This window comes from Harpegnathos saltator, unplaced genomic scaffold (genome assembly GCF_003227715.2).
Source record: "Harpegnathos saltator strain DR-91 unplaced genomic scaffold, Hsal_v8.6 scaffold55, whole genome shotgun sequence".
Lineage (NCBI taxonomy): Eukaryota > Metazoa > Arthropoda > Insecta > Hymenoptera > Formicidae > Harpegnathos > Harpegnathos saltator.
Genome location: NW_020230371.1, coordinates 482,377 through 496,262, shown reverse-complemented (window position 1 = coordinate 496,262; position 13,886 = coordinate 482,377). Strand labels below are relative to the sequence as shown.

Genomic DNA, 13,886 nt, shown 5'->3' with positions numbered 1-13,886 from the left:
TCTCTGGGAATATAATAATGGTAAAATATAAAACTTATGAAAAATACAATATCACGTATAATCTTCTTTAACGTCCGCGAAACTGCTGCGAAAAACAAAATGATGAAGTTTTGTTAAGCTACATTAGATCGAGCGTTAAATTTGTAAATATTGCAAGATATATAACAAGCGTGATAACAATTGCAAAATATCAAAATATTATTTTAGACCTTTTAGACAGAGCTCAGAGTTCAAGTCAAACGGTAATCAGAAATTGTGACATCGGAGTATGATGTAGTGGATATAAAATCTCCGTCAAGAGTTTAACATTTCTTAGTTTTACGGAGACTCTCGTCGATAACGTGGCAATATCGTGAGTCACACGACGCGGTCGTTCTTCTCGACAATTTGTGTGTGCATGTTATTTTCTATCAAAAATTACAATGTTGTACACTTCGAAGATGGCAAGGTGTTGCAGATTACTGCACAAACACAATATCGCGACTCGACACGCGCGTGGATTGCAATCAAGTAGTTCGCAGAGGGAGAAACTCGAAGGAATGCTTCCGCAAAAGGAAGAATTCCAAGTGAGACATATTGGACCAAGGGAACATGAACAGTTAAAAATGCTGCGAACCATCGGATACAAGGTAATTCATTTGATATTAACACCGTATAATGAGCAAACCTCTATTTGGATTGTGACTTGATTAATTTCACTTGCGATTTGGCATTTCAGAGCCTTAATGAACTAACGGAAGCGGCGGTACCGGCTAAAATTCTCCACAAGAAAGACTTGAGCATTGACGAGCCTCTCAGTGAGTGATATATTCTTGTAATCAGTATACAAGTATAATATTTTTAAATTTTAATAAAATTCAACAGTTTCACAAGTTCAGTAGTAGATTGTTTGGTTTTTGTTCTATTTAAAATCGATAGAATCAGGCAGGGGGTCTCTTGAGACATGTTCATGAATACACAATCTATATCTCAGAAGGGGCAAAAAAACCAATGTATGTTTTTCCAACTTTCAAGATACAGAAGTATAGTGTTCATATTTTTTTCCTTGCAAGATACGTGGCAATCGTGTATATCTCTGGTAGAAACGTGACGAGTCACGCGACTTTACATCTCGAGCTGCCCTCAAAGTGATAACCTTCGGTTATCATAACGCATTTCGTCGAACACGATCCTCGTTAATACGTACATTTATAATGTATAAATACATTGTACAATTAAATACGATGTCAATAATTAATGCAATTCTATCAAGCACTATATCAACTAGACCTAAATTTTGTAACGCAATCAACTTTCGAGATATGTTGTGCGGAAAGTTCGAGAAATTATAGCGTTTTTAATCAAGGTCACAGTTCAATCTCGTGCATCCGTTCCGCTTCATGTGATTTTCTCGATTGTCGTCAGAAATTTATAAATTCATTATCTTATCGTGACATTACGTACATGTGCACATAGTATGCTAGAATATTACATTTTGCCAATCGTATACGCTTCGACGATTATAATTTTGATTATGAATTGGTCAACAGAATGAATTTTATATTATTACGAAATATCAATGCAGATCCATCTTTTTGCAGCCGAGTACGAGCTGATGAAGCGAGTCACAAAAATTTCGGAAGAAAATGAAGTATGGCGTTCTTACATAGGCATGGGCTACAACAATTGCTGTGTGCCGCACACGATTATGCGCAATATCTTTGAAAATCCAGGATGGTAAGTAACTCGCCGAAAAATAAAATAAAATAGTTAGTAAACGTAAAATTTTAGAAGAAAAATCTTGCCGCATCTCGTTGCAGGACGACGCAGTACACTCCTTATCAGCCGGAGATCTCGCAGGGAAGGCTGGAAGGTTTGCTCAACTACCAGACCATGATATGCGATTTAACCGGGATGGAAGTGGCGAATGCTTCCCTCTTGGACGAAGGGACGGCAGCGGCCGAAGCTTTGACCCTCGCCTGCAGGTACAACAGACGGAAGAAGTTGTTCGTCTCCGACAAGGCGCATCCGCAGACTGTCAGCGTGGTCGCGACGCGTGCCACTTCCTTGGGCCTCACCCTGGAAATTGGAGATGTCTTTAGAGTGGACACGAGCGCGAAGGACATCGCCGGTATCCTCATACAATATCCCGACACGAACGGCTGTATACACGATTTCACGGACATTGTTCAGAAAGCGCAGGCTAACGGAGTACGTGTATTGTCAAACATTGTAACACATTGGAAACTTTCTTATTAAATTAGTTAATTTTTTATTTAGTTAGTATATATAATGATATAACATATCGATACCTTATATGTCTTATCAGACGCTTGTGTGCTCTGCCACCGATCTGCTAGCGATGGCTGTGCTTCAACCACCGAGCGAATTCGGAGTCGACATATGCGTGGGCACCAGTCAACGTTTCGGAGTTCCTCTCGGATACGGCGGACCCCACGCTGGATTCTTCGCCTGCCGGCAGAAGCTGGTGCGGCTGATGCCCGGCAGGATGATAGGTGTGACGAGAGACTCCGGCGGGCGAGAGGCTTACCGGTTGGCCCTTCAGACGCGTGAGCAACACATCAGAAGGGACAAAGCCACCAGTAATATTTGCACTGCACAAGCTTTGTTGGCTAATATGTCTGCGATGTATGCGGTGTACCATGGACCACAAGGTATACGAAACATCGCGAGCAGAGTGCACAATTTAACGTTGGTTCTTGTTAACGGCTTGGAAACAGCGGGTAACATGATCAAGAATATATATTTCTTCGACACCATCAGAGTGTCGCCGAAGATCCCTATTCAGACGGTGAAGGAGAACGCGAGGGAAGCTAAGATAAACTTAAGGTTTGTGTCTGACGCTGTGCGAAATGCGCAGTGTTTGAAACGCGACGATAATCTGTTAAATAGGCACTGAAAAACAGTCTATTGTGATCCCATGAAAACTTGTAGATACCATAACGACGGTACAGTTGGAATATCTCTCGATGAGACAACGACGATAGAGGACGTGAATGATCTCTTTAAGATATTCTCGGCGAATACCACGGTGAATAATGTCGTCAGGAACGAAAGTTACCTTGCGAGAAGCTTGGACAAATCGGACGACTTCCACCGTACCATTCCGTACCTGCAACACCCTGTCTTCAACAGCTATCATTCCGAGACAAGGATAGTTAGATACATGAAATCTCTGGAGAACAAGGATGTATCTCTTGTACATAGCATGATTCCATTGGTAAGCGAGAATTTATCTCATAGGCGGCGAACAGACCCGAGCTCGTGCTTCTGCTTTATCTTAGCGTTATCATTCACCAGGGTTCCTGCACGATGAAACTCAACTCGACAACGGAGATGATGCCTTGCAGCTTGAAAGGCTTCACAGACATACATCCCTTCGCTCCGGTCGAACAGGCCAAGGGTTATCAGCGACTGTTTGCCGAACTGGAGCAAGATCTGTGCGCGATTACTGGCTACGACGCCGTCAGTTTCCAACCGAATAGCGGGGCTCAGGGTGAATATGCAGGCTTGAGGGCGATACAGTGTTATCACGAGTCCAGGGGTGACAAGTGCAGGCAGGTGTGCTTGATCCCGACATCGGCGCACGGCACGAATCCCGCGTCCGCCCAAATGGCGGGTATGCAGGTGGAGCCGATTTTCGTGCGCAAGGACGGTTCTGTCGACATGGCGCACTTGACGGAGATGGTTGACAAGTACCGGCAGACTTTGTCGTGCTTGATGATAACGTATCCATCGACGAACGGTGTGTTCGAGGAGACGGTCGGCGACATATGCGACATGGTGCACACCGCTGGCGGACAAGTGTACTTAGACGGCGCCAACATGAATGCTCAGGTCGGCCTGTGTCGGCCCGGCGATTACGGCAGCGACGTGTCGCATCTCAACTTGCACAAAACCTTCTGCATTCCTCACGGAGGTGGTGGGCCCGGTATGGGTCCTATCGGAGTGTAAGTGAACGTTTCTCTCCCTATCCTAGAGTTTACATTCGTCGAGAATTATGCGATTCTTATGTAATTTGCGAAAATTTAAATTTAACTTACAGAAAGAAACATCTTACACCTTTCCTACCGAGTCATCCAGTAATAAATTGTTCGGGCAATGGCGACAACAACGACGACATTAGGACTCTAGGTGCTGTCTCGGCTGCGCCTTTCGGATCGTCCGCTATTTTACCGATCTCATGGGCTTATATCAAGATGATGGGCCCGAAAGGTTTACGCAAAGCTACGCAGGTGGCTATTCTCAATGCCAATTACATGAGCAAGAGACTGGAGGGACATTACAAAACGTTGTATAAAGGAGAGGCCGGGCTAGTCGCGCACGAGTTCATTCTAGACGTGAGAGACCTAAAGAAGACTGCCAACATCGAAGCAGTTGACATTGCCAAGAGATTGATGGATTATGGTTTCCACGCGCCGACCATGAGCTGGCCTGTTGCTGGGACTTTAATGGTCGAGCCGACTGAATCTGAGGATAAGACTGAGCTGGATAGATTTTGCGATTCTCTAATTTGTAAGTTGTTTTTTTAAAAAACGATTGTTACTAGATACTTTAAGCGTCAATATTCTCGTCGCTTGCTCAAGTTTACATTTCTTTTGCTACAGCTATAAGAAACGAGATTGCCGATATCGAAGGAGGAAAGTTAGATATTGTGCAGAATCCTTTGAAAATGGCACCTCATACGCAGGAACAAGTGATCACGAGCGAATGGAATAGACTGTATTCACGAGAGTTAGCGGCTTTTCCCGCTGTGAGTATATCATGAGCACTTTACCGGGTTTTCTAGCTGAACGTGTGTATTAATCGAAATTTTAATCGTCACCTTAGCCATTTGTGCGAAAAAACAAGATTTGGCCAAGCGTCGGAAGGATAGACGATATATATGGCGACAAGAATCTGTTCTGTACGTGCCCACCTATTCTGCCAGAGCAGTAGCCGTGACGTCGTTATCGCACAACATGTACAGTTAGCTTTATATAATAGGACTAGTTAAATATTTATTATCACTTTTATACAAATATATTATTTATGTAAAACATTATATTCCTTTTTGAGGCGAACAGTTAAAATACAATAAGGATCTTTTTTTCCAACAATTTGAATTCTCAGCGTAAGTTAGCGATTCACGTTTCCAATTTTATTTTCACGCTCTCTTACGAGTAAAAGATCTCTATCACTTTCCTATTCTTTGTCTATTTTCAGTATATTTCTATTTACACTGCTCTAAGTAATTTTATGTGTTTTATGTATTTACTTCATCTGTGTCGTATACTTTATATACTTTGTACATATATTATAGACCGGGCATTAAGTAAGCAATGTTGTCGAGCATTTGAGAGAGCGTTTCGGGTTTAGCTCCGTTAGTTTCCGACACTTGTTGCGTTAAACAAACCAACGGACCTAAGGCACAGAGCAACGAGTCCAATAACACCGAGAGGCTGCCGGAAACCGCAATCTGACCGTCGTGTTCCTTCAAGCGTTCCCCGATAATTGTCAGGCTCTCACCAAGCAGTTTTAGATGAGCTGCGACATCAATGGGTTGTGTCCCGATAACTTTGTACATTCCAGTACCGATTACTGGCTCATTCACCATATCTTTGCCGGTGCGATTCGCTGGTGGTGAAACCGGAATATTGCCCACGACGGACGGCACGCCGAGTTGAATAGTCTTTTTTGTAGAAGCAGGCTTCGTCTCTTTACCATTACCTGAAATGCAATGCATACAAGAATATGACTTGTTAATGTCGTACTGAATATTTATTTTAAACGAAACTCATGCACGCATAAGACAAACGAAAAAGTAACAACTACGAGAAAAACCAGAGACAGAGAAAGAGACGGATATATTTGATCCGATATTTTCCGCTAATGCACGCATGCACGAGAGGGAAAAATATACAAATGTATATATATATATATATATATATATATACTATATGTATACTACCACATAACATATTAACATACATATCATAACTGCCTATATTACAAGAACCAACAAACCCACCAATTTTATTAATGAATTTTTTTCGCGAGGCGGGTGGTGGCATTTTCCAGATAGGTTCATCTTTACTGGTTGGTAAAGAATGAGGCTTTGCTGCTAAGCGTTTTGCACGCCTGCGCCAATTATACTTTTCCAGATGTGGTACTGTAGCCCATAGCTCTCCTAATCGTTTAGAAATTGCCGCGAAATCTACAAAAAGCAACAATCATATAAAACAACATCAAAGTCGCATGCGCTTTTGCTAAAAAAAAAAAAAAAAAAAAAAAATAAATAAATACAGCTTAGATACCCATGTAAGGAGATTGCTCTAATAGTTCTTGCCTAATTTTCTTTGCCCATAGCATGTAAGCGGTAAACCTCGTCTTCTAAAAATATCAAAAGATTAAGGCACCACTCTTCTGCATCATTCATCACTTAGTACATACCCCTTTATCTTTGCGTTGAGCCTTTGTCTTGCCTATAATTTTTCCATCTTTAATAATTAACTTTTTCTTACACTTTTCAAGCATATATAAACTATTTGCTTGTGATGGTGTTTCCTGACCTGCAGGTGGCTCTAGTTTCCTAAACCCTGTTTCTCTGTCATCTATCATAAGGGGATCAGCTTCATTGTCGCTTCCCGAATCCATACTATATCTCTCATCTTCATTTATCCCAGAGGGATCATCGGAATCTGAAGCTGACGACTGTCCATCATTGTCAGACATGGGTGGCTCTGTCTTGATTCTTTGCTGTAACTGATTAGAATCAGAATTCTTTCTTTGTCGTCCACCGCTATTCGGTTGAACCGATTGTATGGGTGATATTTGTTGTTGCTGATGTGGTTGTACTTCATATTGTTCCAACAGTTGCTGATGAGCATGCTGCTGTGCCTTTATTTGCCGTTTATGTTTATTTTCAGCAAGGTCATCGGGTGATTCAAAGTCAACGAGCTTGGAGGATTTCTTCCTCACCCGGCCACTGCGCGAGATACCCGTGACCTCTAGATCTGAAAGATAAAGCAGACTGCACCTTGCCAAAAAAAAGGAAAGAGTCTAATGTACTTTGCAATAGCTAACTACCAAGCTGAGACATCTATAGATTCAGGATAGACACTATATAGAGAGACAAGGTCTACACTTCTACACGCAGGCTATAAGATATCAGCTATTAAAGTTGTTGGCAGCCAGTCGCAGTACAACTCTCAGTTTCTCTCTTTGCTAAATTCTTTTCTATGAAAATTACGTAGTGTATTATATGCATGTAACAATCAATTATTCAGTTAATTAGATATTTCTTATAGAGCACATGATAAATAAAATGAAGAGGAAAAAACAAGACCGAGATAAATTTTAATAACAAATTTGAATACTTTGGCACAATTGTCTGACAAGAGTTGTTATATGTATAAATGACCGATTGTAAAAAGTTCAAGCAGCATATAAAGGAATCTTTACCATCGTTATATTCGTTATTACAAGTACAGAAATGTAGTTCAGCATAATCGACATTAGTTTCTGAAATAAGATTTTCAACATTCTAACCACAAACAGAGGGCAAATGTATACGTCGGTTAGTACGGCGATTACCCGCCGTGTATGCCGAAGCGCTAGCACCTTGAAAATGCCAGAAATCACAACAGAATATCGCACAAAGAAAACTCCGGGATTTTCTACGAATGCGCGCAAATCATGCGATTTCACTGCAAGCGATATCAGTAAGAGCAAGCAAACGATCTAGCTAACCGATGTGGTTGCAAACGACACGGCGAAAACCGATCTCACCATCGTTCTTCTGTCGTTTTGGCGAGCCGAACATATCCATAGCGTCCTTCCGCTGATCTGCGTGTTTTCCGCTCCGTGGCGTCTTGACGGATTTCGCGGGCTTACGAACGAACTTTGGCATGACGATGATGTAGAACGACCACGTAGTCACAACCTCCAAACGATGATGATTCTTACCGACACGTATACTACTGCGATCTCTTCTGCACTAACTGACTGACGAAATGCGGTTCTATTTATTCATATGACTGTCTGAAAAACAATTGCTGCTCGCCATACGTGTTTAAAAGTAGTGCAAACGTAGTGCGCATGCGCGGCGCAATATTTCAAACTTTGAATTGCGAGCTCACTTCAAGTGGTAGGCCATTTTTAGGAAATCTACAACGGTGACATCGTAAATTTTCTACTGCGTCGTGAATCGCACAAAATAACGGTAATCAGGAGGAAATTGCAGGAGATCTTCGAGGATGGAGTAGAATCGGATTGAAAGGTTCGTTTGGCATATTAATTTGCGACGACTGATGCGATATATTTGCCTATCTCATAGTCGGGCGTATACTTTTCATTCTTAACTGTAGCGGCTAAACGATCGTTCGAAAATTATGATTGCATTGCCGACTCACAACCCTTTTTGTAGTTAAATTTACGTCTTATTAGTATATATTCATATAACATGAGTCACATCTATTGTACTGCGAAACGTAGAGATGTGTATAAAGTTAGATTTTATATACGAATTATTAGTCGTGGAAGGAGGGAAGGGAGAAACCGAAGGAGGAAGAGAAGCGACAAAATGGCTGGCGCCAAAATGAGATATTTAGTCGAATTAGATTTTCATCGCATCGAGCATAAGACGTAACATTATATATATAAATAAATTTAAAATACAAATTCAATATGTTATTACGGTAAGTTTACATTACTGTTTCTACAATCTAACAATCTAAAAGTAATGGTGATAATTTATGTATTAATATATATGCCCTCTCTCTCCTTCCTCTTATATTATTTCCTTCAAGTACAAAATAATAGATACTGAAATAGAAATATTAACTCTCTATTTGTGCTTATAACACACATACTGTATGTTATTATTTTTGAATTCAAGAGGCACTTAATATATATTAAAATATAAATATTTATTTTACATATATATATAGAATATTACATGTTACAAGTAGAAATATTTGTAACATATGTATTATACATTGGAATTATTTATCCTATACACAAATATTGATGATATAAAAATTTATTTATAAATATTCAGTCAACTGACATATTATAATAGAATTATATAACATCTTGTTGCCCAAGGCCCATTCAGTTGTTGCAGCAATGTCTAAAATACTCAGTTTAATTTCATATAGCTTCATTTGAAAATATAGTCTTACTTTTGACAATTCAACATCCTTGCCATGTTTTCTTATGTATATGATGTCTGAAACATATGTAGTCATCGTGATTGGCAAAAGTGATTACTCTCTTGCTGTCTTCCTTTGGTATAGGAAACAGATACTTTAGAATATTCATCACTCGCTGACCCAATTTAGTTTTGAAGTTGTACAAAATTAAATGTAGATACTGCTCTGACATTGTGCCAATGTATATCGTGTCTCATTATGACATCGGACAATGTGAAATAGGCTGCAGATCCATATGGTAAGCCCATATGGCATATTACATCTCTGTTCCCATGGCTGCTACCATCTCCAGCCCTGTATTTTTCCCTGTATCATTCCATCTTCCTCTGCACATATAAGGCATTTTTACATAGATCTGGATGAATAGGTATGTCCTCTTCCAGGCAACATTTCAGCTTAATTTTTTCTCCTGGATTCCTTTCATATTGTCCTAGACTTCCTGTAGATATTCTCTATGTAATCGTGCTTGTCGTCGCAACATCTTTGTTATTTATGATCACATATTTTAGCCAATCTTTTTTGTGTAACTTGTGTTAATTGCTGCGGAGAAAGTATTCTTATCGAGATTATTATAATTATTATAACATACACTCAAAATTCCTCACGTTTCTCTCTCTTTCTCAACATTATATTCACAATAATTTCTTTTTTCTTCCGATATAGTGATCAAATTGGGATCACCGTGTCTTTAGCTCATTCCGAAGTATATACAGTTATATGACTAAGAAGTTTTACTTTTGCACTTCTGTAAATTCTGTAAATTATACTCACAATAATGGGTCCGTTCTTTATAGCTGCACTGCTGAACTAGTGCAATAAGTTAGAGTGAGGAAAAATATAATTGTCTCATTTTAACTTATTGCACCAGTTCAGCAGTGCAGCTATAAAAAACAAACCCAATATTCGGTTATAGGTTCTGTTTGGTCACACGCGCCTTTAATGTATTGAGTGCGCCATCATTGTCAAAGACTTGCAACACTCTCTCGTGGTTTAGAGTCATTCGGTTGGTTAAATAGTAATCTGTTATAGCTTCTTAGTGTATCTGCATTTCTGTACTCTTGATATATACTTGAAAGAAGGGATACAAATGGGATACAAAAATATATTTTAGTTTTGAAAACAGAAATAATGAAGAAGTAAAACGTAGAAAATATGAGTGATTTGAAGAGATTTATAGTTTACAATGGTAGAATTTTTTATGGTTGCACAAAATCAACAATCAACAATCATTTATATTTTGCATTTTTCGTATAAATTATCTCTTTGACCTTAAAATGACGAAATGTCAGATTATTTTTATTGTAATCGATGAATTTATTCAAATGGCTTGTTAGAAAATTGACGTGCATAATTTGTCAAAATTCAATTTCTACTTATTATTTTTTATTAAAAGAAAGTCTTGAAAATCGAGGGATCATTAATCTTTGCGAAGCAGTTTGATTACTAAGCCTAACCATTCCCTGGGCACATTGTCTTGTACATTTACTGGGTCCCTTAATGTTGTTTGTACGATCTCTCACGCACGTTGCAACATGCACTTTATAAAAGAAAATGCAACACAGAGCGGGATTCGCCTGTATGAGGAGGAATCACCTTGCTCCCCCACACGTCGCGGCTCATGGCGTTTCGACTAGGATGTGTTATTTTGTGCAACCATCTGAGCGCGGCCAATCACGCATGAAAGTAACAATGAATAGCATCGAAATAGGCGGATAGGAGGCCAGACCGGTGATTTTGTCCAATGCGTTCGAAGCACCTGTGTGTGTTCGTGCTTGTGCATGCGCATATGCGTGCATTGTGCATGTATATATCTTCTCTGTGTGTATACACGTGTATAGTTCAGCGGACTCCACGCCTTGGGCATCCTCTTCCGCATTTCACATCGTCGAAAGAGGAAAAATTCATCGGAACGATCTGTCGATTATATACCCGGAGTGAAGAATGTTCCGCTAAATGCTTTGTAAATTATTTTTCTGTCTCTCTCTCTTTCTCCCTCTCCCTCTCTCTCCCTAGGCGGGTAAACACGAGATTGCAACAATTAATTTCTTTTTACCGTCTGTCTTATGTACCACCGTAGCGTCGCGTTCATTTTCTCGGACGTATCATAGTATCGCCTGGTGGATATTCAATTCGTTCGCAAAATCGGATCCGAGAAAAAGTCTGGTCGGCCGATCGACGATCATCACAGGTAGAATTCACAGCGTTTCGAATCGCGCTCGTCGGGTGTGTCAACTTTTCATTGCGCGCTGGCGGGAGGGCTCTCGGAGTCGTATTACGTTTTCCGCAACACAACGTGTATATAACAACGTCGGCGTGTCGAGCGATGCCCTTCCCCGGTCCGTATTATAGCAATTCAATAATAAATTGTAGAACGGCTCGGTCGCCGCATTATGCGCCGGTAATCACAGTAATAAGCAGTTCTAAAAGTAACGTAAGTACGTTGTAGGTAGTAACGAGTGAGCCGTAATCTCGGGGGATGCCCCTACGTCCGTGGCAACGAAGGAGGAGAGAAATCGCGGGCGAGACGGCGGGAAGAGGGGGGAACAAGGGGGGCGCAGAAACGGCGGGTGTACAGGGGATGGGTGGACAAGGAGGTGTGTGTGTGAGAGAGAGAGAGAGAGAGAGAGAGAGAGAGAGAGAGAGAGAGAGAGAGAGAGAGACAGAGAAAGAGAGAGAGCCCATGGGCGTCATCCGCGGTACGTTCTTGAATCGGCATAATTTACAGCCCCGTCCGGGCAAATTGAGCGCGTTTATGCAAAAGGGGCGACATAAAGCACGTCGACGTGACGACGATCGGTAGAACCGGACTCGCGGTCGTGTCGCTTCTCCTTCCGGCGAAGGAAGCGTCTTATTCCCCAGGAGGCGACGAGCAGGTATCGTCGACCACTTCGAGCCGTCAAACGGTCGAGCGATATTGACAATTTTCGGCAATCCTCCTCCGCGATCTCTACGTTGCTCCTTCATTTCGTCGCGTACGAAAGAAATCCAGTAAGTCTCACTTCAAGTTCAGATTGGATCGATCATACCTTCTCTTTGTTCTCTTTTTCTCCTGACATTCTTGGGGAAGGCGAAAATCAGACAGAGTTTAGTCTCATTTTTTCCCAGTCTGTCTTGCTCTCTAGATGGCTCATAATCCGAAAATACTTTGTACGTGAGTGCGTGCTCGCGCTTAGAGACAACTTCGCGTGTGGCATACCACGTGAATACACGCAACGCGCTCATGATTTACGTGATTTTTATTCCTTCCTACGCACGCATTAAAACGCGCGCAGCTAACTGGCGGAGAATTGCGATTGTTTTATCTTAATTGTCGAGGACTGAGCGCTGCTTTGAGCGAGCAACCGTGAGCAACATTCGCCGCGGACATTTTTCCTTTATTTACGCCAAGACGCCAAGACGCGAGCCAAGACTCCCTTTTTCGGCGAGATCGAAGGACCGAGATATTATTCGAGCGATTAAACTTTGTTCATTCGCGAATGACAATGACGCGTGCGCGTTCGAAGTAAGAGAGGTTCGTCGGAACGAGCTGCGACGGCGAGCCGCATGTATGTACGCCTATGAAACGGGTATGCGGGGACTACGCTGTACGTACCCGTTAAGCCAACATCTAATTCGATAACTGGCGAAAATAATAACGTAGCGATCTGTTGCGTTCGTGGCGCGCAATCATCCGCGGTTATCGTACCGGGTGTCCGCGGTGAACAGTAAGACCTAGGCGTTCCTGCCGACGGTGTTTCGTTGCTCGTGTGCGAGCGAGCAATAATCGCTATACCTGCTGTACACAAAATATGAAAATATTCTCTTGGTTATCGTGATTGGAGCGATCGTCTGGGCATCACCATGATGCGCGGATCGGGTCATCTGATGACACGTGCAAATCGCTTTTTATTCGGCGCGTTCGGAAGCGCAGATCCTTAGAGTCTCAGATTTTGTATTTTTACATCGACATTGAACACGTGAGATTAAAGATCGCGCGGTGCTGAGCACTGAAAACGAGACGCGGATATTCAGAGACAGATATCCTCTCTCCTTATTTCGTTCGCTTTATATACATGCTTTAGCGTTACAATTAGGCTTGCTGGTATGAATTTCAATTTTATCGAAGGTCGCGCATAGAAAGCTCTCATAAATAAACGCGAAAGTATACACGTGGTGTGTACAGAAAATATGCGCGAGTGTTCACGCATTCCAGTAGCCGATCAGCCGTTTAAATAAATCAGATATAATTTTTCTGACACGTGCTTAAAGCACGAACGGTAGCGATTCATAATGAGATTCTCTCTCTCTCTCTCTCTCTCTCTCTCTCTCTCTCTCTCTCTCTCTCTCTCTCCCTCTCCCCCTCTTTCTCTCTGTCTCTCCCGGCTACCTCGGTAGCTGGTAGATGACACTTATTAAAAGTTTCGGTCCCCGAGCTGCGCGCACAGAGCATCGATCTTCCTCTGCCACAGCGCGCGCGCTACTCCCACGACGAGGAGACCGCCGTCGCGACACTGTCTTTCGTTGCACGTCCGCGAGAAATACCGAACAGTTTAATAAGCAAGTCGAGGTAGGCGATACCGCGATACAAGATACCGCCGGTACCATCCATCACGCGACGCGAAACGCCATTATGCTCTCTCTTCCTCGGGCGTATCGGCCTGTCGGGATGCACGAGCTTTTAGCTGAAGCTTCTGTTCGAAAGAGAGACGCGTC

At 41.9% G+C, this 13,886-nt stretch overlaps 3 protein-coding genes and 1 long non-coding RNA gene across 12 annotated transcripts; 1 reads left to right on the top strand and 3 right to left on the bottom strand.

Annotated features, from left to right (window-relative positions):
* The first annotated feature begins 176 nt into the window (after nt 1-176).
* On the top strand, nt 177-5,012 carry LOC105191752 (glycine dehydrogenase (decarboxylating), mitochondrial). Its single transcript, XM_011155395.3, has 10 exons — nt 177-629; nt 719-797; nt 1,581-1,716; nt 1,800-2,190; nt 2,309-2,829; nt 2,935-3,220; nt 3,301-3,950; nt 4,046-4,515; nt 4,608-4,753; nt 4,831-5,012. Exons 1-10 carry the CDS (start codon nt 423-425, stop codon nt 4,936-4,938), a joined length of 2,994 nt encoding a protein of 997 aa, XP_011153697.1. The 5' UTR covers nt 177-422; the 3' UTR covers nt 4,939-5,012.
* Nucleotides 5,013-5,037: 25 nt separating this feature from the next.
* Nucleotides 5,038-7,967, bottom strand: LOC105191751 (HMG box-containing protein 4). 9 transcript variants are annotated; one of them, XM_011155390.3, is made up of 7 exons: nt 7,771-7,967; nt 7,444-7,503; nt 6,552-6,995; nt 6,433-6,464; nt 6,297-6,372; nt 6,011-6,196; nt 5,038-5,709 (listed from the first exon to the last, which is right to left on the bottom strand). In XM_011155390.3, exons 1-7 carry the CDS (start codon nt 7,889-7,891, stop codon nt 5,297-5,299), a joined length of 1,332 nt encoding a protein of 443 aa, XP_011153692.1. In that variant the 5' UTR covers nt 7,892-7,967; the 3' UTR covers nt 5,038-5,296. The 9 variants fall into 9 exon arrangements, with proteins under 9 accessions (XP_011153692.1, XP_011153689.1, XP_025159261.1 ...); XM_011155387.3 differs by having other exon boundaries at nt 6,433-6,995; XM_011155392.3 differs by lacking the exon at nt 7,444-7,503 and adding an exon at nt 7,069-7,218 and having other exon boundaries at nt 5,041-5,709; nt 6,433-6,995; nt 7,771-7,814.
* Nucleotides 7,968-8,972: 1,005 nt separating this feature from the next.
* LOC105191768 (U3 small nucleolar ribonucleoprotein protein IMP4) lies at nt 8,973-9,505 on the bottom strand (the record flags this gene model as incomplete). Its single annotated transcript, XM_083287595.1, is given in 3 exon segments — nt 8,973-9,189; nt 9,191-9,376; nt 9,378-9,505. Coding segments are annotated over 3 exon segments (477 nt in total), but the record flags the coding sequence as incomplete, so codon positions are not given.
* A 96-nt stretch (nt 9,506-9,601) lies between these two features.
* Nucleotides 9,602-10,121, bottom strand: LOC109504660 (uncharacterized). Its single transcript, XR_002163145.2, has 2 exons — nt 9,784-10,121; nt 9,602-9,633 (listed from the first exon to the last, which is right to left on the bottom strand). It is a non-coding gene; the product is annotated as an uncharacterized LOC109504660 (long non-coding RNA).
* Nucleotides 10,122-13,886: the final 3,765 nt, after the last annotated feature.